General features: G+C 38.6%; 2 protein-coding genes across 2 annotated transcripts in view; both read left to right on the forward strand.

Moving 5' to 3' along the window:
- The window catches only part of DARS1 (aspartyl-tRNA synthetase 1), a 32,812-nt gene extending 21,947 nt beyond the window's left edge, over positions 1–10,865 (forward strand). The window contains exons 8-16 of the mRNA XM_015869063.2: positions 1,758–1,869; positions 3,378–3,512; positions 4,349–4,496; positions 5,448–5,594; positions 5,907–5,949; positions 6,631–6,711; positions 7,403–7,514; positions 8,417–8,488; positions 10,251–10,865. Coding sequence (XP_015724549.1) covers positions 1,758–1,869; positions 3,378–3,512; positions 4,349–4,496; positions 5,448–5,594; positions 5,907–5,949; positions 6,631–6,711; positions 7,403–7,514; positions 8,417–8,488; positions 10,251–10,342 — 942 coding nt within the window. The 3' untranslated portion in view covers positions 10,343–10,865. The remainder of the gene's footprint in view (positions 1–1,757; positions 1,870–3,377; positions 3,513–4,348; positions 4,497–5,447; positions 5,595–5,906; positions 5,950–6,630; positions 6,712–7,402; positions 7,515–8,416; positions 8,489–10,250) is intronic.
- A 2,745-nt stretch (positions 10,866–13,610) lies between these two features.
- Positions 13,611–26,227, forward strand: MCM6 (minichromosome maintenance complex component 6). Its single transcript, XM_015868882.3, has 17 exons — positions 13,611–13,774; positions 14,657–14,803; positions 15,168–15,278; positions 15,732–15,981; positions 16,631–16,796; positions 16,877–17,022; positions 17,541–17,691; positions 17,984–18,125; positions 19,120–19,261; positions 19,400–19,507; positions 20,132–20,287; positions 21,291–21,419; positions 21,820–21,981; positions 22,549–22,684; positions 22,951–23,118; positions 23,620–23,759; positions 24,407–26,227. Exons 1-17 carry the CDS (start codon positions 13,665–13,667, stop codon positions 24,518–24,520), a joined length of 2,478 nt encoding a protein of 825 aa, XP_015724368.1. The 5' UTR covers positions 13,611–13,664; the 3' UTR covers positions 24,521–26,227.
- Positions 26,228–26,971: the final 744 nt, after the last annotated feature.

The raw sequence follows: 26,971 nt of genomic DNA on the forward strand, positions 1-26,971 counted from the left end.
CACATTCTTACCTACTCAGGCATCAAACTGGTGTTGGTTCATCAGAAGGGCAGTGAGTCACTGTCACTACCTGACTTCAAATGAATGTTGTGCAACTGTTTCTTAGCGTTTTTCAAAGGTGGTCGGGTTCATCAAAAACCATCCTGGTAAACCTAAATGTGACTGGATTGTAATCTTCTAAAGTCTCTTCACGTTTCTAAGTAGGAGATGGCTTGAAAAAACAACAACAAAACCATATACTTGTGTGCATATATGTATAAAAGTATGTGTCTATATATCCTTTTGAATCACTGAGGTGTTCTGGTGTAACACTGCCAAATCATGATAAGACTTGAGCTGAGTTTCTTGTCCTGGCATATCTTTGAGTGTGCAGCATCTGGGGAAGAATAGTGGAAAAGTTCGAGGGCATTTTTGAATTTGGTGCTTGTAACCTCTAATCCTTAATTTTGAAAGTAGTGGGAGTCGTGGCTGTGGTTACTGCTGTCAGACAGAGAACTGCCAGCAGTTCTTTACTGATCTCAACCTCTGTAATACTTTATCTGCTCTAATTGCAAATCACTCCAAATTACTACAACTCTGCAGTATTAAACATGTTTTCTCTTTCAGCTTTTCAGTTAAGGGATATATTTTATCTTCCAGAGACGTTGAATGTAGCTTTATTTCAACATATCCACTGACAGACTGTCTAAATTTGGGTGCTTATATACTTTGTTTTGACTGGGTTTTTTGTTTTGTGGTTTGGTAAGAGTCATGTGAAAAAGCCCACAAGGTTCTCCTTGCCCTGAGAGAAAAGCTGGGCACCTTTCAGAAAGGAGAAGTAAACAGAGCTGTGACGCAGGTTGCCATAAAGAAACGTTCTTTAGTTTTCTTATGAGAACTTGCTGGTTTTTATGTATGCTCGTAGGCTGCTGACTGCCAGTTTTTAAACCCTGCCTGCACAAAATCAGATACGGGTTCAGTGCTGATGTACTGTGATGTTTTCAGCATCTACTAAAGTTGTTTTTTTGTTTTTTGCTTTTTTCCTTCACACTAAAACCCAAGTGTGTTACAGGAACATTGAGCGCAGGTAGTTGTTAACCAGATAAGTGACTTAACTGTGTCACATACATAAACAAATAAAACCTGAGTTGGTCACTTTTTCAGCTAAACGTGCTTCTGGAGTAAATGCTGAAAAAGAATTTGCATTTTGTATGATCAGAAGTGATGTGAACGGTAACGGTTGTAAATGCTGCTGAGTTCACACATGCTTTTGAGGTGGTTTTTATGACCCTGACTTAGGTAGTTTGCATAGGGCTATGTTTTTCCATGAAGAACATTACATTTCATTTTGCTTAGTAAACATGAACATTCTGACCTCATACAAATAATGGGCTTTGCTGTTACGCATTGTGTCCTACTGCAGTGGTTCTAGTTCAGTGTGCTGAAAGGTTTGTAATAGGTTTAGTGTTCTTATTCATTTTCTTACTATAAATTCTTTATTTTCAGAAGCAAGACATACAAATCAGTGCCTGTTTAAATGTAGAGTTGACCGTAGCATATCCTTAATAACTGAATACGCTGCAAATTGTATGTTTTTTGTTTTTGGGTTTGTTTTTTTTTTTTGTACTAAATGATTATGTGTGCATTTTTCCCTGTTCAGGCAAATACAAAAGCCAAGTGTTCCTAAGAGAAGAGATGCATCCTCCCAGCTGTCCATAAAAAGGAACAGAGTGGGGAAGATTTAACCTAACTTAGGTTTTATTATTTTTTTCTTGCAGACTTCCACCAGTCAGGCAGTCTTCTGCCTTCAGTCTGGTATTTGTCAGCTTTTTAGAGAAACTCTCATTCGCAAAGGATTTGTGGAAATTCAGACTCCGAAAATCATTTCAGGTAATGTATTTTTGATCCAGAAGCTTCAGATCTGCTTCTTTTAGATTTGCTGAGTGAACCTATCTAACAAACATATTTTTTTTCTTTAAGAAACTATTTCTAATTCAGATACAGCAGAGCAAACAAAGCAAGTGTCAAGATTGTTCTTTATTCTTCTCCTGACTTTGAATGTTAAAAGAACAAGACAAATGCTATTTATACCTGATTTATGTACTCTACAGTGCATTTAAAGTTTTGATTTAGTTAAACATGAAATTTTTGATAATTTGCATTTTTCTTCAACAAGGATTTTATACCTCTGTATCTATATCTTTGAAGACAACTCTTAATTGAGCTAAAACTAGGGCTTTTTAACAAAATACACACAAGCAACTATTCTTGCAACATGGAAAATGTCACAGACCTGTAAGATTAGGTAACTTTTCCTACAGATGCTGATAAAATAGCTTGAAGTCTTAAAGACTCCCAGGTAGTTTATTTATGTAGCTCCTTTGAGGAAGTGTGCTACTCTTCCTCTGCAGTGTACCACTGAAAGCAAGCATCCTATTGTTAGAAGGAGATAATTTGGTAAGTTTTGCAAAATTAGCAAGTTAAATCGATGCAATTCTTTACCACATTTCAAATTTACGTATTATAGCTGTTTTAAGATTTGAGATTTTCCATGTAAACCTCTGTTCAAAAGTAACTGAATAGTCAATGAAATTATTTCAGTGGGAGTAGTGGTAATTAAAGGAAGATTAATTGTAGTGGAATTAGCAGTAATTCTAAGTAGCACGTAGTGCTATAAGAATCTTTAAGAACTATTAATTATTGTTTCACTCTGATCTGTTTATAAGTGTGCTAGGCAACTATCACTATCATTTCATATGCTGAGAAACGTACAGTGAGTTTTGGTAGGCTGTTTACTATGAGAGATTCATTCAAAATAGGAGTGTGTGTTCTTGGCTAGCATTCTTTAAAGGCAACTATCTATGATAATTGTCTCGAACAGGGAGATACCTTTGTACCTTTGGCAAATGTCCTCTGGTAAATCCGGGTTTGTCTGTGAGATCTATTAATGCCTTCAGACACTTCAGATGTTTGCCCACTCCTCTGCTAGGGAGACAGTCCTGGAAAAACAGGATGTGTGCTTTGATCTTGGTCTCTGCAATTAACTGTCTTTGAAGCTTTCATCACTGATAAAGATTAGTTTCCACAGAAATGGTGGACTGCACGTAGGTGTGGTGGTACAAACATGCATTCTCTGCTGCCTTCACCCTAAAGTGAAGGACGGCTGGGAAGAGTAACATTTTTAGCTACCCCAATTCAATTTGCAGGTTTCCAAGACAGTGTCTGACAGTCCTGAGCCAGAAAACTTACCTAAGCATTAGTAATACAAATTTATCTTTTTCTTTTAATGTTTTTTTTCCTTATCTTTCAGTATAAGCCCAGTAGTCTGTCTGCCTACCTCTAACTTTTTTTTCCCCCACGTTTTTATTTTAATAAGCACTGTAAGCTTTGCTTTTCAGCTGCCAGCGAAGGAGGAGCCAATGTGTTTACTGTATCATACTTCAAAAGCAGTGCCTACCTGGCTCAGTCCCCACAGCTGTACAAGCAGATGTGTATTTGTGCTGACTTTGATAAAGTTTTTTGTGTTGGACCAGGTAAGAAAAGCATTACTTTATCCAAATTGTAAAGATGACATTGGTGGCTTCTAGCAGTTGTGGTAAAAGGAAAGTAATATCCTTTAATAATAATATCAGATCGTGTATTAACATGGATTTGTCCCTTGCTCTTGTATACATACTAAACAGCAATGCTTGGAAAATGCATATGTCTCACCAGGCTGTCAGTAAAGAATCCGGATGGATTATTTTCCTCTCTCATACTATTCTTCAAAAGCTAATAGGGCATTGCCCTTCTACGCAGTAATGCAGCAACTTTTTATTAGATCTTGAGAACAGGTTTAAAGATATTTGAGATAGAAGGGCTGGAAAACACAACAAGAGCTTATAAATAAAATCTAAAAATTGAAGTAACTCAGGCCTTAAACGACTTGTTAATTACTAACACATGAGTCATGGTTTTGTAGGAAGGCATGTTTATATCAGTCTTATACCTGAAAAAAAAATCAGCTCACACATGGAGAAGTCTGTTTCCTCTGAAAATAGCTTTAAAATCTCTAAGTCCTTGTGTGCCTGACAGCTTGTCTGCTTTTTCCACTTCTATCTGTTGGTTTGACAAGAGATAGACAAGACTTGCAGAGAGTTACTATCTTGTACCCTTTGACTACCGCAGCTACAATAATGCTGTTACTGTTTGTTACGAGTGATGCTTTGAGGCAGAAAGCTTTCTTCTTGTTTTTCAATAAGAGTTGTCATGTCTATAGACAGCATTGTCTGTCTTGTCCAGTTGCTGGTGTGTTTGATTGTCTGTGTTATTTTTCAAAATGGAATTATGATTTCAGGTCAGTTTGAATTTTTGTTGTTTTATTTTACAGTTTTTAGAGCTGAGGACTCCAATACACATAGACACCTGACTGAGTTTGTTGGTCTGGATATTGAAATGGCTTTTAACTACCACTATCATGAAGTGGTAGAAGAGATTGCAGATACCTTGGTGCAGATATTTAAGGGACTTCAGGAGAGGTAACAGAAACATTTTCCATTTCATGAGCAACTTCATTTGTTTGAGCTGTCTTGCACTGTGCTATCAAATGGGTGAGCATTGCATCCTCAGCCTGTCAGATAATCGTTAGTAATCTGATTTACAAGAGAACTTCAAGCATTGGTGCTCTGTTCTTAACCGTTCCTTTGTAACTGACTTTAGAAGTTCACTAATGCTTGTAAACTGTCTATTTTATGCCCAAGTCACATCTTCTACAGTATGCCAGCTTGCATCACAAAAATGATGTTCACTGTTGAATGGGCTTCTTAATAGAAATAATCCATCATTAGTATAAAATATCCTTCCTGTTATGCCACTTCAGGTATACTGATTGTTCTGTTTTGAAATTAATCTTAACTGTTTAAAGTAGCTTTCCTGAAGGAAATTTATTGTAACAGCTTGCATCTCTGCCATGACAGCAGTAAAGATTCCATTATTCTCACTCCTAACTTGTTAAAAAAAAAAACACAACAAGCCAGAAGTTTAAGAAGTTGTATTCGTTTGCTTACAAATGGGAGAAATACTTATCTTTTATCAATCTGGAAAGAAATTTCTGTATTCAAACCAGAGTATTACTTAAGTCAAAGGAGAGCCCAGCTAAATGTTACAAATCAAAGGGATGGTTTCTAGTTGGTTTTACTGTGAAAATTTGATTTAGTCAATTATTTCTTAGGAAAGGAATAAAAGAGAAGTAGTAGTAAAATGTTAACCTGTATATCATTGAAGTAGATTGCATTAATTTAGATGAAACATTTCATTAGGATTATACAGAACTTCTCCAGTAGGTATTTAAAATAAAATAGGTTGTATATTGCAAGAGGGACCTCTTGTGGCAGGATTGTATTGCCAGTGCAAAGTGATGATTATATACAAGAAGCGTGCATTTCTTGATTACTTTGTATTTTGCTTCTATTCTTGTTCCTTGTATGTAGATTCCAAACTGAAATTCAGACAGTGAACAAACAGTTCCCATGTGAGCCATTTAAGTTTTTGGAGCCAACTCTGAGGCTGGAATACCGTGAAGCCGTGGCCATGCTTAGGGAGGCAGGCGTTGAGATGGGGGATGAAGAAGATCTGAGGTACTTCAGCAATACTCAAATGTTTCAATCTTGTGAAAGTGGTAGCAAAGCATAATAAGTTTTGTGCTGTGCAGAAAGATTCTCTTTGAGAGGAATAAACAGTACTTATGTCCGTGTTTCTTGTTAAATAAATGAATGGATATGAAAATAGACCTTTCTTCTACTTGAGACTATACGTATAAAATCTGAGGTCAAAGGAAAATAGTTTGGCATGAAGCGGGAGGAATTTGAACCTTCTGAGAATAAAAGAAATTTGTTTTTATGAAGTAAAAGTTTAAGTCACATAATTCTAATAGTGAGAATCTTTTTCAGCACACCTAATGAAAAGCTCCTGGGACGTCTGGTAAAGGAGAAGGTAACTGTTATTTTATAATAAATATGTTTCTCATTGAATCAGAAGCATGATGTCATGGAATCACTGAGTAGGTATAAATGCCTACTTTATGTAAAATAACTTCTTATGCACTGATTGAGGAAACAGTATCAGTGTGCACCAGTTGTGAAGGGTTTGTAATCAGTGAAGCATGACTTAATTGGCTGACTGCATCCCCATTTTTGCTATAGTTTATTTCAATGACCAGCATTTTTATCTTTATCCTTCATAATCTCTTTCAAACCATTTTCAGTCTTCTATGTTTTTTGCTATTGAGTACACCAAACAGGATAGGACATTCAAAAAAAGAGATTGTAGGTGAATTTAAAAACAAATAAACAAAAAAACAAAGAAAACCAGGTTCTGTCTAAATCTTTAGAAAAAGGTTACATCATTGGGGGGAAAGAATCCAACAACAAACTTTGGCAAGACGTTTTACTGCTAAAAATTCTTAAGTTCACAGAAGTGTTAGTGCTGGGAAACTGAAAAGTGATGTGCTGCTTTTTTGTGTAGCGTCTTTGAAGATAATGCTATCAAATTTATGCAGTTGCTTGGATTTTTTTAAATAAGATTTCAAAGATTCATTGGTTCTATCTTCCTCTTGTAATTTGTGCTTTACATCATTTTCACTTGCAGTAACTTTTTGAAATCACTGTCTTTCAGTATGACACGGACTTCTACATTCTTGACAAATACCCTCTTGCTGTGAGGCCTTTTTATACAATGCCAGATCCTGTGAATCCTGTAAGTAAAATTCTCTGTTGACAGTGGGTTGTTTTGTGGTGATTTTTTTGTTTTCTTTTCTGAAGCTGAGATTAATTTGTGTATAGTGCGATTTAACAAAGTGGATAAGGCATTTTTGTATGACCCTCTGCTGTAATTGAAGTTAAGCTAATAACAAGAGTAGGCCAGTGCTACTTAGCCCATAAGGTGTGTGCAGTGACCATTCACTAGGTCAAAATGTACTGGAAAGTAAATCAGGGTGAAGCTGAAGGGACTTCATGAAGAGCTCTGCATGGTCACCAGAAGAGATCTCCTGTGCTGCCATCACCAAAACAAGACAGAAACATTCTTTGAGGGCAACAGACACTTAAATAGAAATATGCTTTTTTCACATTGATAGAAACTTTCCCAGTTTATTCCAAAATCCAGCATAAATATCTTTCAGCACCTTTTGTGGGGTAAATACATGTGAATGTAACCTTTTTCCAAAGTGTGTGTGGGTGAACTTCAGTTGTTAAAAATAATCATCTCCAAAGTAACGTGAGAAAACTGTGTACTGTAATTCTAAGGCAGATAACAAACATGTTGCATTCTTACTACATAGCTTTGGATATCATAAATGAAGTTATTGAGTGGTATATGTTTGCTCCCTGAGGATGGAGTAACTGTAGATAGGAAATTATAGGAAATTAACTAGTACTTGTCTTTCCAGAAAAACTCAAACTCCTATGATATGTTCATGAGAGGGGAAGAGATTTTGTCTGGAGCTCAGAGAATTCACGATCCTCAGCTGCTGACAGAAAGAGCCAAGCATCATGGCATTGGTAACAAGTTAAACAACATAAAGCTTCATTTAAAAGATTATAAATCGTGATTGGATTTGTTTCATTTAGAGGAAGACTTTGGAGAAGAATGTAATGTGTGACAGTAATGCTAAAATTATGGTATTGTGTCATGCATAATATTAATCCATCTAATACTGTTTAACTGTTTTAATATAGAGTGGTGGTATTAACAAACTAACTAGTTTCCCAGCAATGCTTTGATGAAGAGGGATTGTTTCCAAGGCCTTTTGAGAGGATGTAAGGCAGGAAATACCTGCCATAGAATGGAGATAGACATGTTGTATTCTGCCATGCCTCTCTGTACTCTCACAAACATCTGATGGAGTACCTAGGCAGAATTAGTTGTCACTTGTTAAATCTTGAACTGAGAGCAAATAAACAAGTGATGATTTTTAAAAACAAATAAATAAAAAAGAAGGCTGAGATAAAGCTGGCTGATGATAAAAGAATAGACTAAATTAAATGAAGGTCAGGAGTGTAAGGTATAGATTAAAATTATGCTTTCAGTGGATGACCAAGTGAAGTGTCAAGAAGGTAGCAGGATAAAAGGAGTATCTTCCAATGTAACAAAAGGGAAAAATAGATTGTTTAATCCTTACTTCTCGTTGCAGCTTATTCAAGAAGTCAGCAGTTCCCATAAGTTATAGTGAGCAGTTAGGCCTAGCTCATGCTCAGTTATACAGTTCTTTACCTATTAAACTGTTAATAAAATAATAGAATAAGAATATTAAGGACATAACTTCTAAGACTGTTCTGGATAACTTACATCTGTTTAATGAGCGAAAGTTAGTTTTTAAATTACCTTGGTAAATATTTTATTGCGCATGCAGTCCCGTATTCACTTGTGTGTCATTAAACAGATGCATGTTTTTCCTCTCTAGATTTGGAGAAAATAAAGGCTTATATCGACTCCTTCCGGTTTGGTGCACCTCCACATGCTGGTGGTGGAATAGGTAAGTATACGTATTTCATTTTGTTTCCTGTTGACCTGACCTTAGCTTCAACATGGTCCCAAGCAGGGCTCAATATAAAATTGCAAGCAGTGGTTGCAGTTTACTTGTTAGGTAAACGTATGAACTGTTTATTTTGGGAGTTTAGAGAGAGAAGATAAACTGTAAATATCATCATGAAATAGTTTGGCTAAATATTAATGGCACAGGCTGACAAGTTGAAAGGGTTGATGATCACAAGTGAAAATATGTTGACGTCCTAGGCAAGCAGATTATCTTCAAATTTGATCAAAGAAAAAAATTTGATCAAAGAAAAAATTTAAGCAAGAAAATACTGCATATGTGCATGGATATCACAGCCTAATAATACCAGATGTCACTGTTATCTCAGAACGTCTGATGAAGCTGTTGTGTAGTAAGGAAAAAAACCAAGTGATTCCTTCTGTCTTTATTTGCTATGATTTGACTGAATGTCAACTTTGGCTGGTGGTAATCATTTCAGCAGAAGTGTTGATGTCTACTGGCTTCTTGTCTCAGGTGTGGGCATTTTCTATACTGAAATAAACAAAGAGCTTTTAAATATCGTAACTTTTGAGTAACAGATGCTGTTTTCATAGTAGAATGAAATGTTTTCATGCATATAGAATACTTTATTAAGTACTGAGTAATATATACATAACTATATATATATATATATATCACAATAACTCATCCAATATTTCTGTATTTGCCTTTTTTTTAAAGTACGTGTAGTATATTCTTGGCATGTTTAGAGATCAGCTTCTTAAGTATGTGCTGTTAGTAAATGCATTGAAATACAGTAGGCTTTTGAGACAGCTGCTCTGAAATACTGAAAAGGTGTTAGCATCAGTGAACATCGGCACTTGCAGATAATCCAGGATCATTTAGGCCAGTCACAGCTGCTCTCAAGGAAACTGAAGCTGCATCTCCTCTGCAGGGTAAATGCTTCTCATGGCACATCCCATAGATCAGGCCAAGCATCAGCCAAGCAGAAGATGCTGTGAAATGAACCATTTTCTAGTTGTTTTAGCTGAAAGCCTTAACGTAGGGCAGAGCAGTGTATGAATACTCGTAGGCATCTTGGTTTCATGTCAGTATGGCTGGAGTGTGTATGTAGTCCCATGGGTTAGGATGTCTGTACATATTCTGCGGTATACACATAACTTCTGAGGTTTCAGGAAGAAAGAACACAACCAGGGAAGCATTTATTATCTTGAAGATACCAGCAAACAGTTACATGAGCTCATACTGCTGAATCTGCATGCTTGCACTGTAGAGTGTTTGGAATGAGCTTCCCAAAGAGGTTTTTTACTGTACTTGCTTATGACAGTTAATATCTCTAAAGTACTTGGTAGCAGCTTTTAAGGCTGGTTTGTTCTGTACTTCTGCAGCCATGTTCAAGATAAATTTCTCCCAGTTACTCCCTTCTCATTTCAATTTTCTGTGCCATCTTGAAAGTCTCAAGTGATTCAAAAGAGGGTTGCATCTCTAGTACCATTGCTTTAGTGACATGTGTTTCAAGTGAAACCTGTATTGTGTCAGAAGGTACTATATGTGAAACCTATAATTTCTGGTTCTAACTCCTTTCTGTAGTCAGGTGTGTTAATGTGTACACATCACTCTTTGCTCACTCTGCATGAGTTTGGTGAGCTGGCTTTAGCCATAAGTTACATTTAGCTTCTTAAAAGTTTTGGAGAGAAAACTGACATTATACTGTTTTTTGTTTTGTTTCCATTTGTTGTAGGGCTGGAAAGAGTTACTATGCTATACCTGGGGCTGCATAATGTTCGTCAGACCTCCATGTTCCCACGGGATCCCAAACGACTGACACCTTAACATGACCTGCTCGTGGAAGTTTGAGGTGATTTGCCCTGCAAGTATGATATGATTGTGAGCATATCTGTTGCTAGTGATGAGCGTGTATCGATCTAAGCATTGTAATATGCAATAAAAGATGATCTAATTTACTGAAGTGCCACAAACATTTTTTTTATCCTTTAGGTATTTATTTAAAAGCAATTATTTTAACAGATCAAGACTCTTTGTACTGGCAACTGCACATTTTTAACAAATTCGAATTAGTATCCGAATCTCATTAAATTGTATTGTATTTCTAAACATTTAAATAAATTGTGCAATAAACATCGTGCACTTTTAACGTATGGCAGCAAGATGGAATATTCTGGATTACAGAAATGGCTCAAAGCTGAAATAACAGGATGCTCGCAATTCAAAAAGCAGGAGGAAACCAACCCAGTTGTTAATTTACATGAGTGAAATTGTTGAGAAGCGGGTGAGAAGGAGAATGTTCTTAACAAAAAGTCATAAAAGATTCCAATAAAATTCTCTGAGCAAACTAGATACGGTTACTGTCTTTTCTGGTTGTTGCTTTGTATCCTCACAAGGTAATCATGGAACGATGCATTTAATTACAGAACAAAACCCGATGGAATAGCGAACTAAAGTTTAACTTTCTTTCTGTCCTCACTTCAAGTTGCCTAGAAGCCATAAGGCCCTTTCTTTATGTTGCTGTTGGGGACTGGGTAGGAGGTTACGTGCATTCTTGGAATGCATGAGGCATATGTAAATGAGGCAAATAAATAGGTGATGAGAGCAAGTCACACATTGTATTCCTGACAATGCTTCTATGATAACTAACCAAGCATTTCAGTGAGGATTTTGTGTATCTATTCTAAATGGAAGAAAAGCGAGTAATGTAAGCTTTGAGTTTTCTTCATTCATAGATGCTGTGAACTGCCTGGGTGTTAAACACAGAGAAATAGGGTGTTTAAGTCAGAAAGAGTACTTCTAAAATTCTCTCTAGACATCCTTTTTCTTAAATGAGTCAGAGTTGCTTGAACCTCCTCATTTTGCAATGGTACACAAGTCTACTTCTCTTTCTCTTCCCAACCCAACGAGTATGCCCTGCATTTTGTGAGGAACCAATCTTTCTTAAACTTCCTTTTACGTACTGCATTTGATGGTTGTTTTTCAAGTTTAAAACAGTAGGTGCTGACGGCAAAGATACTATTCACCATTTAGGCCCTGCAGTAGAGTTAGTCTCATTTTCATACACACTTCTAATTGCTGACTTAATTTTTGTTTAACGTTTTACGTGTTAAAATCTTCCCATTGGAGGTACAGTTCAGGCAGTCAGTTTCTGTTGCTACCTTGATTTTTAAATGTCAGAGAAGTCACATATTGGTTATGCTGCAAAAAGGTCAGTCAGGGAAGTTGCGTTGAAGTTGCGTAGAAATTCACAAAAGGGCAAATCTTCTTTTGCAGCTGCCATCGAACGAGACTTAATTTTCCTGTTTTGTGACAAGCTCTCCGTTATAAAGTGATAATTCAAGGAATACTAAAGGTCATTTTGATAGTGCTGGAAATCTAAAAGTTAAACTTGGTTTGAAAGGCACACAATACAAAGAATAACATACCGCGCAACTTTGTTTGCGAGCCCTAATTAATTCAAATATAGAATCTTTCCTATATTATTTACTTGTATTTAAAATGTTATCCTGTGCTCAGTTATATTTTAGAAAGCTAGTTGGCTAAGTGCAGCTTATCACAACAGACTTATTACCAATGAATCCAAGTTTCAAAACAATCATTTATTTAGCTAAGCTGGTTGGCATGAATTTTACTTAATTTCTTTTGTTCTTACAGAGCTGGTAATGTACATCTGAAGTGCTTCCTCCTAATAATACACAAAATTAGCGGCTTCATTTCATGCCAACAAAAAAACAGAGTTCTGACAACTATGTTCATTACTCTAGATGTGGCAGCGGGTTTTGCACGTACTCCTGTAACAACTTTGCTTATCCCAATTCTATTAAGAGTTACTTGAGCTCATATTTTAGTTTGATTTATTCTCAGTAGTTGCAAAAGAACTGCAGTTCCTTTGGGAGGCCCCTATCCCTTCTTTTCCCTTTGTGCCATATCCTTTCATGCAGTTTTTCTCAGCCAACTGAAAATAATTATGATCATAAATCAAAATGCAAAACGCATTTGTCAAGACTGTCATCTGAACAGGATGCTTCGGTGTATGCTGCACATTGCTAGAACTTGGTTAAAACTCGGCAAATAGTAATTCAGAACTCTGTCTTGTTTTGATCGTTAGCAGTTCTGGTTTCATAGTTTAGGAAAACATGTATAGTCCTTGATTTCCATCACCTATTGCAGGATAGTTTAACAACTATCTCACTTCCTGTCCTTAGATGTATACACAGATACAATTCCCTTAGTTTATGGGAACTTAAATCTTCAGTCAGAATCGTGCATGTTTTCACTACAAATAACACTTTGTAGTTCCTTTCAAGTTGTCTGGGAACAAAACCAACTGAGTTTCTTGAAGACATCTTCTGAAGCTTGAAAGCTTGTTCTCTGATTTGGATTCGTGTGATAAGCGCTTCAGTTTAATCAGCTATTCTTTTTACATAGAGGGCAAAATGCTTCATTCACATACTGCTTGTGCCAGTAATTTCACCATCTCATCTCTGCCCCTCAGGGCTTTCCTGATAATAAAAGGAAGATAGAATGAAACCGACAGGCTTTCCCCGCAGGATCTTTCCTAGGGAAGATACTGAGCTCTTTGTGTTTCAGTTTCCAGATAAAACTTGGGGAGTCCTTCAGACTCCTGTTACGGGTGGTTTCCAAAGAGGAAGAACTAGAAGAGAGCAGATGGCCCAGGAACAGGCTGCCCAGGGAGGTTGTGGATGCCCCGTCCTTGGAGGTGTTCAAGACCAGGTTGGACGGGGCCCTGGGCAACCTGATCTAGTAAAGGTGTATGTTTGGTGGCCCTGCCAGGCAGGGGGGTTGGAACTACATGATCCTTGAGGTCCCTTCCAACCCGGGTCATTCTGTGATTCTTAGCACTGTGCAAAGGCTCCATATCAAATATTCACTGAGATCTTTAAAAATAAAACGCTGCATTTAATCGCTTTCACCATTCCGCACTGAGGGCGCCACGCAGCCCTGAGGAGACGCTCGCTTTTGGCGCGAAAACGCCCGAGAGGGAAGAGGAAACGCGGGGCGGGAGGGCGGGACTCTGAGAGACGGCGGCCGCTGATTGGTCGGCGTGGCTGTGGCGCGAAGGTTGGCGGGCGGGGCGAGGGCCGGGAGCTGGGCGGCAGCGGCAGCCATAGCCATAGCCATAGCCATGGACCTGGCGGTGGCGGCCGGCGGAGCGGGAGCGGTACAACAGCATCAGCAGCTGCGGGATGAGGTGGCCGAGAAGTGCCAGAAGCTGTTCCAGGATTTCCTCGAGGAGTGAGTGCGGATTGGGGGGGGGTTTCCTGTCGGGGTCTGCGGCCACGCTCCACCGTCCTTGTGAGAAAAGCTCGGGCCCAGCTCTGAGGCGCTTTGTGCCCGGCTTGCCGCCCGTTGTGGTAACGTCGTGAGGCCGCTCTGGGCCTTGTTGTCGAGGTGTGGAGGCAGGGCCGGCCTGTGTGTGCCGGCGTGTTCATAGCGGGCAGAGGGAAAACACTTGGCCTTGGAAAGGGATCCTGAGATCAAGTGTAATCATTAACTTCGTGCTGCCATTCACACAGAATCACAGAATGAGCCGGGTTGGAAGGGACCTCAAGGATCATGTAGTTCCAACCCCCTGCCTGGCAGGGCCACCAAACATACACCTTTACTAGATCAGGTTGCCCAGGGCCCCGTCCAACCTGGTCTTGAACACCTCCAAGGACGGGGCATCCACAACCTCCCTGGGCAGCCTGTTCCAGGGCCTAACCACTCTCCTAGTGAAGAACTTCCCCCAAACATCCAACCTAAATCTTCCCTCTTTTAACTTAAAACCATTTAATCCATGTCCTTAAACACCACCTCTTTGTTGTTCTTAAATACCTCCAGGGATGTGACTCAAATGCTTCCTTTGCAGTCTGTTTTAATGCTTCACAACCCTCGCAATGAAAAAAAAAGTTTTTGTAATCCAACCTAAACCCTAAACCCCAAAACAGCAATGTGAGGCTGTTTCCTCTTGTCCTATGCCTTGTTGCTTGGGAGAAAATATTGCTGGAAGGGATGTCAGTGAGGGGTTGGGGAGTGCCACTCTTCTGTCTTGAATCCAGAAGTTTTTGGTTGCTATCTGATCTATTACTGTCGCTCTGTTATGTGTTACTGCCATTCACCCTGGCTTGCTTTCAGATTCCAGAATAGTGATGGGGAGGTCAAATACCTGCGTGATGCTGAGGAGCTGATCCGGCCGGAGCGTAACACGCTGACCGTGAGCTTTGTGGATTTGGAGCAGTTCAATCAGCAGCTCTCTACCACTGTTCAGGAGGAATTTTACAGGTAAAGCGTACGGGTTGTATTTACTCTGATGAAGAAATAGATGGTCAGAATGAGAATGAAGCTCTGGAGCTTATTGCTCTGCAAATATTTTATTGGCTTATTTTGAGGCTCTGCTGTTTAATAAAAGGAGAAAAGTGCCATAAAATAAGGTCTCAAAAATCTTTTCTCATACAGTTAATTAAAAAATGTAGTTATAACACAGCAATCTCATTGATAGCATATTTAGATGAGCTTTTGTGTTTTTTCATAGTGTGGTTGTAAAGCCAGAACCTGCAAATGTATGATACAAGCCTGTGATGTAGTCTAAAGTGAAAAAGGCATTTGATATCTAATATGGAAATCAAACTTGTTTTCTTTATTTCAGGGTTTATCCTTATCTTTGCCGAGCAGTGAGGACTTTTGCTAGAGACCATGGAAACATTCCTGCAAACAAGGACTTCTATGTCGCGTTTCAGGATCTTCCTACCAGACACAAGTAAGATGATTATTAATCCTAGAAACTCGTATATTCTCACCTCTGGAAAAAAAATGTCAAAAGCTATTGAAAATGTTCTCATTATACCGCATAAAAGGTGCACTTTATCCATACAGTAGTGAAGAAGTTGCATGATTTTATGTAACCTTTTTTCATTTGTGAATCATGCAAATGCTGGACTGAAAGTGACTGCAGATACTGACGAGCTGATTAAACTTTTGCATTTAAAATCTGGTATAATGTGTTGCTTTTGAAGTGCCAATGGTGTATTTAATGTTGATCTACAAGTATGTAAAATGACAAAATGGGAAGTTGTTTTTCTTTATGTTGTTTCATTTGCCTGTTGCAATTGTTCTTTTGTTACAAAGTGAGCTGCTCCTACGTGAGTACTCTGGGTCTGAAATGTCAGCTGGACTAGGAATTTAATCTGGAATTAATTTCTGTTCTACACAGGATTCGAGAACTGACGTCTGCCAAAATTGGCTCTCTGATGCGTATCAGTGGGCAGGTGGTGCGTACCCACCCAGTTCATCCAGAGCTTGTCAGTGGAACCTTCCTCTGCCTGGACTGCCAGACAGTGATTAAGGATGTGGAACAGCAATTTAAGTATACACAGCCAAACATCTGCAGAAACCCAGTCTGTGCCAACAGAAGGAGATTCCTGCTGGACACGAACAAATCAAGATTTGTTGACTTCCAAAAGGTACAGTGGTGAAGTTGAATAGGGGGGGGTGACAAATGGCGAGGTGATGTTCTTGTGGTGTTTGAAAAGTGTTGCTGCTGCTGCTCATTGGAGACTGTTGATTTTGGTAGTGTCAACATCAAGAAAAGACCTTGAGGAAAGGCACTGGAGTTTCTGCAAATAGTTTCTTTCTTTCTTTGAAGACTTATAATTAAGTGTGGGAAATTACAAATACAATCTAAAGAGTTTTATTGTGTGATATTTAATACGTAAACAAGCCACTGAAAACCCACGTATTCAAGCCTTTGTCAGTCTCCTATCACATATATTCATAATTGTTTCATATAAGTATGAAAAGAGGTGTCTTTTTTGGATCTGTAGTGTTTTACTCTTCCACGTGGATTTACTCTGCCAGATCCTCAGCACATCACATCTCACGATAGTGTGTCACATTGAGTAGAATCTAAGTGTCCTGAGTGCTTTTCCTTGACTTGACATTTGGCACTGTGGCTCCTGTGAATCTTTTTAAGCTTCCCCAAGACACCCGATTCATCAGGCAGTCAGATGGTTGCAAGCAGATGCTACCTACTACACTTGTTAGCAGCTTAGCTTTCAAAGCAGTTCCAGATTTGATGACACCTGAGTGCATTAATGTTCTGTACCTCCTCAGGTTCGCATTCAAGAGACACAGGCCGAGTTGCCCCGAGGCAGCATTCCTCGAAGCGTGGAAGTGATCTTGCGTGCAGAAGCAGTAGAATCTGCTCAGGCAGGTGACAAATGTGACTTCACAGGGTCACTGATTGTTGTGCCTGATGTGGCTCAGCTGTCAACACCAGGTTTGTTGGAACTGCTCATCACCTCGATGCCATGCAGCTTGTTCTGGTTGCAGCTGTTCTGACTCTTATTCTCATGGCAGGAGTACGGGCAGAAACTGGCTCACGGGTTAGTGGGACAGACGGCTACGAAGCTGAAGGAATCCGGGGACTTCGTGCCCTTGGAGTCAGAGAATTGTCCTACAAACTGGTCTTTTTAGCCTGTTATGTTGCACCAACAAATCCACGGGTGAGTCTGGAAAGAAAATAGATAGAACATTATTGATAATTTCTGCTTTGTATTTTCACCTCAAACTAGAGGGTGAGGATGTACAGAGCTTTAAATATATATGTGCACCATACTCATGTGCATTACACAGTGTTGTGGATGTAGAAGTTTCTTGCCTCATTCCAGAGTGATTAAAGATCTTTTAAGTTCTGGTTAATGAAGGACACATAAAAAGGCAAGTTTTAGTATTTTGCTCAATTTTTACTTTCTGAACAAACAAGCATCTCCTGGCTTTTTGCCCACGGACTGAGCTTAGACTCCATTTGCTCCCTATGGAGTTGGCTGTATTGTTTTTGTGCTTCTTGGTTTATTAAAAGTATAAGATGATGAGCTTCCTTAGCCTAAGATCAGTCTTCATAAATGTATTCTACCTACTTTAGAGGGCAAGTTTGTGTAAGCTCTTGTGTGCAGTATTTGCATTCAGTACTGATCATGTTTGTCATGGTTTCATTTTTATTCTTTGAATTTCCCTTGTTTAGTTTGGTGGAAAAGAGCTTCGAGATGAAGAACAGACTGCAGAAAGCATTAAAAACCAGATGACAGTAAAAGAGTGGGAAAAGGTGTTTGAAATGAGCCAAGATAAGAATCTCTATCATAATCTGTGTACCAGCCTCTTCCCCACTATCCATGGTGAGACTCCACTTGTAGCTTCAGAGATTTCAGTTGTGAAATACTATTTCTTTTTGATCTCTGTGTAGTGGCATTTGGGGAATTTTGTCCATGCTCTGAGCTGTGGTAGCACAAGGAATTCAGAGCCATTCTTCCCTGAAGCTGCATTGAGTACATAAATGCAGCTTTAGTGGAAGTTTAGGAAACAGGTAAACTCTGGGTGGGTGTGCTCAAGTGTTTTGAAGTTTCCTTAAAATAGGAAAAAACGTGGAACTGCATGTGGATTTTTAGCTGGGTGTTTTTTCTGGGGCAGGCAATGATGAAGTGAAACGTGGTGTTCTGCTGATGCTTTTTGGAGGAGTTCCTAAGACCACCTCAGAGGGCACTTCACTGCGTGGGGACATCAATGTTTGTGTTGTTGGTGATCCGAGTACAGCCAAGAGTCAATTTCTAAGGTAAGAATCTCTTTAAAACTCAATGTTTAAATATTGCCCAGCGTGACCAGAGCTGTGAATGTGTACTGTGCTTCTTCTACATTAAACAGAGGAGAGGGAAGTAAAAGAGCTGAGGAAATTTTTCAGGAATTGTTTGCACAGTTACTTGAATAGGGCTGAAGCAAATGCAACACGTCCCTATGGTAATTACAAGTAGCTGAATAATGAGTTTATTTTTGTTGTTGTTTAGGTAATTATGAAAGTATGGTTTATTCTATGTCTTTGAAAGTCACTGAATACTAAAAACCACATAAAATAGCACATCTTAAAATACTAGATTAAATTTTGATTTTCTTTTTCCTCACTTATTTTAGCTTAGTCTGAGTTGGTGGGTCCCATCGCTTTGTTCAGCTAGAGAGCTATTAAATCTGAACAGTAATTATGAAATAATCATGTCTATAATGCTACATCTTAAACTATAACCTTTTTTTAAAATTGAAATTCTATTTAATATGGTTTTATTTTGTTATGATACTCATTTACCGCTGTATCAGTCTCCACGAGGCTGAGGTCCCTGCAGCAAACGCTGCATCTCAGAAATATGGAGACACCAAAAGTTGCTTTAAGCTGCCTGCAGGCAGCACAGCTGCTTCAGGCTGCCTGTGGTCTGTCTAGCTGCTTCCTGCCTTGTGCTCTTTTGTGGTGATTGACTTTTACCTGACCTGTGAGGAGCTGTGTTGGCTTGTGAAGTCAGAAGAAAACTTGTGGGAGGAGGTCTGGGTTGCTTTTTCTGCTGGTGTAACCAGACTGTAGTTAGGTAAGGATTGGTTCCCAAGGTTTGCTCAATTAGAGATAAGAGGACCTTCCTAAGCGTCAGTTGCTCCCTGAAGGAAGGGATGAATCCTTCCTTCTTAGAAGCTGAAAGCAACGATTCCTGAAAGTTACCTTATTTCTGCAGGTTCTGGTCTGTTCAAGTTTGTGCAACACAATTCCTCACTGTTATTTTTCTCCATAGGCATGTGGATGAATTCAGTCCTCGTGCTGTATACACCAGCGGGAAAGCCTCCAGTGCTGCTGGTCTAACAGCAGCTGTTGTAAAAGATGAAGAGTCACATGAATTTGTCATTGAAGCTGGAGCACTGATGTTGGCAGATAATGTGAGTCCAGGAACTGGGGAGGTTTCTGCATCCTTGGAATTGTTGTAATTAATGACAAAAGGCCCCAAGCTGTCTTGAAGATTCTTTTGTTCCAAAAGATTTTGAAATGAGCCACCTATTTTTTATTCTCCACTGCAGGGTGTTTGTTGCATTGATGAATTTGACAAAATGGACATGCGGGATCAGGTTGCCATTCATGAGGCAATGGAGCAGCAGACTATATCCATTACTAAAGCTGGAGTAAAGGTACTTTGTGCTATTCCTTTGGCTGTGTAACCTACAAGATTGCCCTGGTGTGTGTGTGTGCTACACACTGATCTGGCATTGTCACAATTTCATGGCAGTTCTACAGCTGCCTCACTGTGGCAGGGAGAGACGGATCACTTACCTAAAAAGTTTCTGGGCCTTGTGCTCATAAAGGATCAGAAATTGTACTGAAAGGAGATAAGAGGCAGTAGAGAGCCGGAAAGAGAAAATGGGAACTAGTATGGGGAAAATCCCAACCCTTGAAATAACCCTAAAATGGTATAGATTTGTTGGCTTGTATCATTATTCGTACATATGCACTATTTGAAAGCAGGATGATTTGAATAGCAGTTTTGAGGGCTTATAAGTTCAGTATTGGTGGAAGGTGTGTGATAATGTTAAAATACTGATTCATTATACCGTGTATCAGGGCAGGATGATACAATATTGGAGCTGGTTGGAAAGGATTGGTTAGAAGAGTATGGACTCTTCAGAAGAACTTGGGTTGTAACATGCTAATTAAATTCACTAGCAAATGTTACACTGATCTCTTCAAATTACAGTGAGTTGGTTCAGTAGTGGTCACAGATTTATGGACTTATGTCTTTTTTCTTTCTTTGTCAGGCTACCCTGAATGCCAGGACCTCCATTTTGGCTGCAGCAAACCCAGTTGGTGGCCGCTATGACAGATCTAAGTCATTGAAACAGAATATAAACCTGTCAGCTCCCATCATGTCTCGGTTTGATCTCTTCTTCATCCTTGTGGATGAATGTAATGAGGTAACTTCGAGCAATTGTAGAATAACTGATATCAGAAAAGCCCTTTGGAGGTCTCTAGTCTAATCTCTTGCTCAGAGCACATTGCTGAAGAGCAAGTGGTCAAGACCTTGACCTGACGAATTCTGAGCATTCTGCAGCCTCTTTAGGATACTATGGCAACATTGGACAACTGCAGTGTGAGGTTTTTGTTGTTGTTTCTTAAAGTGTGAGTTATATCTAATCATAATTTCAGTTTGTGTCAGTTACTTCTTTTCTTGATGTTTGCAGGTTCCAAAAACAATTTATTTTCATTGCATATATAAGCAGACAGCTCCCTTGTACATAATGTGCTCCTGCCCATCTCTGTGGCCTTCTGCAGTTTTAGGTGAAGCTGGTCTTGTGAGAGCCTTTTGCTTCTGCTATCCCTTTTTGCAAAGCTAAAAGCTGGCAATGCCATTTGAACATACTCTGCTGAATACAAGGATGCTGCCTTTTCATCTTATGGTGATTTGACCTGCAAACTTAACAACAATAGTCATTTTTACAAACTGCTAGTCACTAGGGTTAAGATGGCTATCACCTGTCTATGTGGCATTTGCCTTGGGAAAATAAAAGATATAGAGATTAATGTTGGTTCAGTACTATTCTTTCCACTGTTTTGCTCAGGGCAATGATGTAATTAAGAAGAGACTATTGAAATAGATAGAGTAGGCTATAAAGAAAGCAAGCTGTTCCCACGCTGCAAAGTGCTGCTTTCTGCCTGTTGTATGGGTAACTTGTAACCCAGGAGATTGCCAAGATGTTGTAAATCCTGACACTGCTTTTCATCCATTCTCGGCTGTTTCCTTCTATTATAGATGTGCAGGGCATTCTCCTGGGTCATTTGGCAGAGTATCTTTTCTTCTGGAAAGACTGGCTCAGCCATGAGAAGTGTGAGGGAAGGGGATGGGAGGAAGAATGTAGCCGTTGTTTTGATATTTGGCTGCTGCTGTGAAAGAGATCTAACAAAGCACTAATATCCCAGGTCACAGATTACGCCATTGCCAGACGCATAGTGGATCTGCATGCCAGAGTAGAAGAATCTGTTGATCGTGTCTATTCATTAGATGATATTAGAAGGTACCTGCTGTTTGCAAGACAGTTTAAACCAAAGGTAATTCCGCTTTCTTCTATAACAAAGAAATTATGAGAAAGCTCCTTTATTGAGTTTTACAAAGTTCCTTTTCATTTCTGTGTGGAGGGTAGTTTGTTTTCTTGATGAATCTGTGTATGTGCAGATAGAGTAAAGTTAAAAAGCATAGGCAAAGCTGTAGTCAGCGTTAGTGCTTTGAATGCAGAATGAAAGGTAAACAGACAGAACAATCTCATAGAGACAAGCATGAATGGTGCAACTGTTGCTGTAGTTCCTATCGCAATATAATTCTAATGTGATTGTCATTCTATTTATGTGTGGTGTGTGTGATAAAGGACAGAAGCCTTAAGAACACATTTAAGAAGCATAAACAGTAATGCTTTTAACATGGCAAACTGTTTTACCCTCTTATCTCACAAAGATATCTAAGGAATCTGAGGACTTCATAGTGGAGCAGTATAAACGCCTTCGGCAGCGTGACAGCTCTGGGGTGACAAAGTCATCCTGGAGAATCACAGTGCGGCAGCTGGAAAGCATGATTCGCTTGTCTGAAGCCATGGCCCGTATGCACTGCTGTGATGAGGTACTGTGCTTTTGATGGAAGTTTATATAAATGTTGTGAGAGTTCTGGCTTTTTGACCAATGTGTTTTATATATTTAAATTCTGTGATTGAAGAGGAGAGCTGGGATCGTGTTTTCACTTGTGACATGGTCATACTCAGCCTGAATTTGTATACCAGAAGCATTGCTTTCTAAAAACAAAAACAAAGAAGCACCCAAAATACAATCTCATTAATTAACTCATTAACTTTTTTCATAGTCTTTGTGTTTAGACCCATCTCTTTCACGTTTCATGATCTACTGAGCTTTCTTTGAAATGAACTAAAATTTGTTTTCTCCACGTTAGCCAAAGCCTGAAAAGTTCCATCAGGCTGCTTATTTCCAGCGTAACTTTATGTGAATGCAGAATACTTGTAGCAGGATGTAATTTAACTTGTGAGGTCTTTACTGCTTATGGTTCATTAAGTGAGGTGGGTAGAAGGACTATCGCAATCAGGGGGAATTTCTGGAGCTGCCAGGGAAACAAACCTTTAATAGAGGAAGAGCCATTATGCCTGTTTAATGTGTATTTTTAAAAAATCTTCCCCAGGTTCATCCAAAACATGTGAAGGAAGCTTTCAGGCTTTTAAACAAATCCATCATTAGAGTTGAGACACCTGATATCAATCTAGACCAAGATGATGAGCAGGAAATGGAGTACCAAGAAGAGCAGGATGGAGTCAATGGTAAAATATTTATAGAGAGCTTTTTCCAAGGGGAAACGTACCTCCAGTTGTTATAGCTTACCTTGTTTGTGTGTATGCTTCTCTTCAGTTTCCCACCTATTTTTCTTCTCACAAGGTCTAGGAATCTTAGCTCCTTAACTCTTATTGCTTTAGCTTCCTTGTGAGCTCTACTTGCCTGACTGGTCAGTGCATCACTGTTTAGTGGTTTTGATGATTAAACAGTTAAAGGGTGTTACAAAGTAAATCTTGGTCATGTGTTCAAACAGGTGAAGCAGAAGCTCCTGCTGGAGTCAATGGACTTGTGAATGGGACAAGTGGCCATTCTGAGGACATGAACAAGGATGCAGCACCCAAAGCTTCTCTTAGGCTGGGCTTCTCTGAGTACCGACGAATTTCTAATCTTCTCGTGTTGCACCTCAGAAAAGCAGAGGAAGGTAAGAATTTGTTTAAAAGTTGGCAGACTGAGTAGCATCACCATGTGTGAATTGTGTCTTTACTGAAACAAGCGCACCTGACATTTACAAGGGGAGAATGGATTCTTAATCTTTGTATGATGGTGATCTTTCGTCTTTTTTCAGAGGAAGGTGCTACAAGTCCTTATGACTGCTTGTTCTTGAAGCTTCAGTCTGATGCTTTTGCTAGGCTGCTCATGTAATTTGTGAACCACGTGGATGTATAGAACTGGAAGATTAAGTTCTCAATCTAACTATCTTGAATGAAACCATGGTACAGCAGTCTACTGTACAAAACATGTTGTTTTAAGAACAGCAAGGGGGGCTGACAGGCTGTTGTGTGTTTATCTTTTCAGCATTATAACTGTTAACACAGAAATAGTTCTATGATTTGAGAAGTATCTCACTGTTATGTTTATTCTAATTATGTGGAATGGTATTGTAATTAGTTTTTTTTAAAATATGATTTTATTATATTTGCAGAAGAGGATGATTCATCGTTAAAGAAAAGTGAACTTATTAATTGGTATCTGAAGGAAATTGAATCTGAAATTGAATCAGAAGAAGAGCTAATAAACAAAAAGAAGATCATTGAGAAAGTCATTTACCGACTTACACGTTATGTACGTATAAAGATGTGTGCGTAGAGAAAAAAAGGTTTTAAGATATATTGCAGCGATTCCTTTTTAGCAGAATTTCCTAATGTGAGAAATGTTTTGTGCTTTCATGTCCCTGACTGATGCAGTATAAGCGCCTTTATTGTTTAATATTTGTTTAAAACATTTACAGACAAAATGCTGAAATAAATTAGAGGTGTGTGTTAGTAAGAGTTCAAAGTACAGTTTTATTTTCTGTAGTTCAAAGTTTTGTTTTTCTGTATTTCTTTAGTTTTGGTTGCAGTACCGTGCAGAAATACAGAGCATCTTAGTTGTTGTGTCTTACATAATACAGAGCTATTAAGTAGGAATTATTACTTCTCAGGATCAAACTGTGTTAGCAAAGAAGTTTCTCATTTAACGTTTTGGGATCTTTGAAAGAAAAGAACTTCCTGTTTTTGAAAGTATGAAAATGCTGGAGTGACGCCTTCCCAGAAACCAAGCTACGTAGGGGTAATTATTGGGCTTAGGAACTTGCTAAAGAATGAATTCAAGGTAGAAGTGTTAAATAATTCATCAGTAAGAGGTGCTGGTAGAAAAAGGGGATGTCTTTTTAAAAAGGACAAAAAGTCCTTTCTGTTCTTGTTGGAATACCTTTTTTTCCTCTGTTGCAGGACCACATTCTGATCGAACTGTCCCAGTCAGGCCTGAGGGGTTCCAAAGAAGAGGAGACTTTTGATGAAGACCCGTACCTGGTTGTCAACCCCAACTATATGCTGGAGGACTAAGGGCTGAGAACTGGGCTGTAGAACTGACTGGTGACATATTGGAAAATACATTCTTTCTGCATTCTTGCAATGGTTGCTGTATAACTAACAAAGTTGTATCAGTGCTTTACTTTGGGATGCGCCAATATGCAATTAGTGATGTATGGTTGGTTGTACACACTGAACATACCTAGAAGTTTTAAAAGAAATAACATCTATTAGTTGAATTATTACTTTTGGGTTTTACCATCGTCACCCAGGTGAAGAGGAGACTCATGCAGTAACTGTTTTTAGTGTCAAGTGAAGAAGGCACTTCTGTTTTAAATGAGAGGAATTTTCTTATATTCATGATTGTTTTATTGACTTCTGTTTTAAATGAGAGGAATTTTCTTATATTCATGATTGTTTTATTGTATTTAGTAGATTTTTTATGCTATGGGCTTTTATTGCTTTTCTTAATAACATAAATAAAAGGCCATTAAATGTTTGGGGGTGGATTTGTTATTAGTATGTGGGGTTGTTATTTTCTATGACTGTGCTTTGAGATTGAAAAATTAGTGGTCTAAACCCTTTGTATCTTAACAAAGATTAAGTTTCTTGGATGACAGATGCTGTTTTAGGAAGTATTTAAATGCCAGTAACAGATAATGACAACGGATTGCTTCTTTTTCTTTTTAGATATCGTAAAGTTGTGCATGCTCCTGTTGCATGTATAGAACAGAACATTTGAAATAGTTGAGCCCAAAGCAAGGCTTTTAGGTCAGGATGGCAAAACCCTCCCAGCTAGAGGAATGTCTTGACTCGTAAGTGACTTGAACGGTGCCATCGTTTGTGAGGGATTTTTAAGAGAGCATAAGTAAATTTGTTTACAGATAATCGTGTAAGAAAGTTTTACTTAAATTTATATTGGTCTCAGTTATATGCTGTATGGTATGGGATTGTTACATTATTTTAGAAGACAAATATTCAAGTATTTTTAATTCTTATCAACCTGATATCAGCACCTATGAAAGATTTGTAAACGCTCAAAGACTGCCATGATATTTTAAGTAGTGGTGTAGACTGTTTCTAAATCAGTTCCAGAAGTGGAGCTGATTTGTAGTTACCGTTTTCTTGTTAGTCTCTACTAACCTTGGGATAGATGGGGAGTTAGCTCAAAACTTAACTGCCATTGCTGGACCTCTCCTTTGTGAGTTAGTACACAGAATACATCTGCAGAACCACATCCTACCCAAAGAAGCTCTGGGCCCTGCTGTGTCTGACATGTATGTGACCGTTCCATTAATAATTTGTAATGCGATTTAACTGTAATTTAAGGTGGAAAAATGTACATTTTTATTTGTTTAGAAAGATAAAAATGTCTAAAAGCCTCCAGGTTTTTGTTAGTGATTTTGTTGCAAACATCTGCAGTTTTAACTGTGGAGTTGTAATCAGTGCCTTTAATACAAGGACGATCATATTAAAACAAAAGATCTTATTGTGCCTAATATAAGTAGCATGAAACAAATCCAATATAAAAACTGTCTTTTAGATTTCTAGATTGAAGCCCAAGTTCCTTACAACTTTTTGATAAAGAGTCATAGGTTCTTCTATAAGGGACCTGGATTCCTGCTTCTCTTTGTTGTCTGTAGAAGCAAATCATTGCATTCCAAATGTGCCTTAGTCTGACTAAGCATACCTTTAAACATGGATGTTATATTTATGGCATTAAAAGATTCATAAATATTGCAGGCTGTACTGTGCTATCATTGGGCACTATTTGCTGTGACATTTCTCTGCTTCCTTCTTTTCCATCAACCACATCTTGGCTAAAGCTACATTTTGTTAAAAACAACTGCCTACCTGCAGCAACGATTTTCTATATTGTTAATAACTCACCCTGAAAATAAGGATAGGGAGATATTTGGTCTTCATTGTATGCTCTTTCTTTCCTCTGCTCTCTTATATTAAGGAGGAAGTGGTTTTCTTTCTTCCTTTTTCCCTACAATTCTGTATGCATCATACAGAGGACAGAGATTTTTCTGGAGTTAATGCTGCTGTACTCAAAAATTAGCAGCAGGTGGTGCTATGTATATATATATACACCCATATATATATATATATATTGCACCCAAATCATAGGCTTTGTTAAGCAGGAGGTTGTCAACAGCGAGCAAAAGCTTAGAGATGGCTTCTACTGTAATTTAAATATTAATGAAAGTATTTCTTGACAGCAATAAATTGCCCAGAGAATTCCACCTATATTTTAGATAAGAACTAGCTTTTAAGGGAAGTGAATTGGGAAACGGAACTTACTTTTCAGTATAGTTTCAATATAGTTTTGTAGAATTTTGTTTAGTTAATTTAAGTGCGCTCTGCATTTAGGCAGCTCAGATGGTGGGTCTCAATAATACGATCTCAGCTCTTCAATTTTGCTGTATTTGCATGTACAACAGTGAAGTTATCTCCTTGTTGCAGCAATTTGGGTAAGAG

The sequence above is a fragment of the Coturnix japonica genome, chromosome 7, assembly GCF_054131305.1.
Source record: "Coturnix japonica strain WE chromosome 7, WE-NBRP24, whole genome shotgun sequence".
Lineage (NCBI taxonomy): Eukaryota > Metazoa > Chordata > Aves > Galliformes > Phasianidae > Coturnix > Coturnix japonica.

Bases quoted from the DNA above. Each gene is read 5' to 3' on its own strand.
- MCM6 (XM_015868882.3), top strand. From the start codon at position 13,665: ATGGACCTGGCGGTGGCGGCCGGCGGAGCGGGAGCGGTACAACAGCAT. The intron at 15,279-15,731 runs GTAAGATGATTA...TGTTCTACACAG, and splicing joins GATCTTCCTACCAGACACAA to GATTCGAGAACTGACGTCTG. The intron at 21,420-21,819 runs GTAATTCCGCTT...TATCTCACAAAG, and splicing joins CAAGACAGTTTAAACCAAAG to ATATCTAAGGAATCTGAGGA.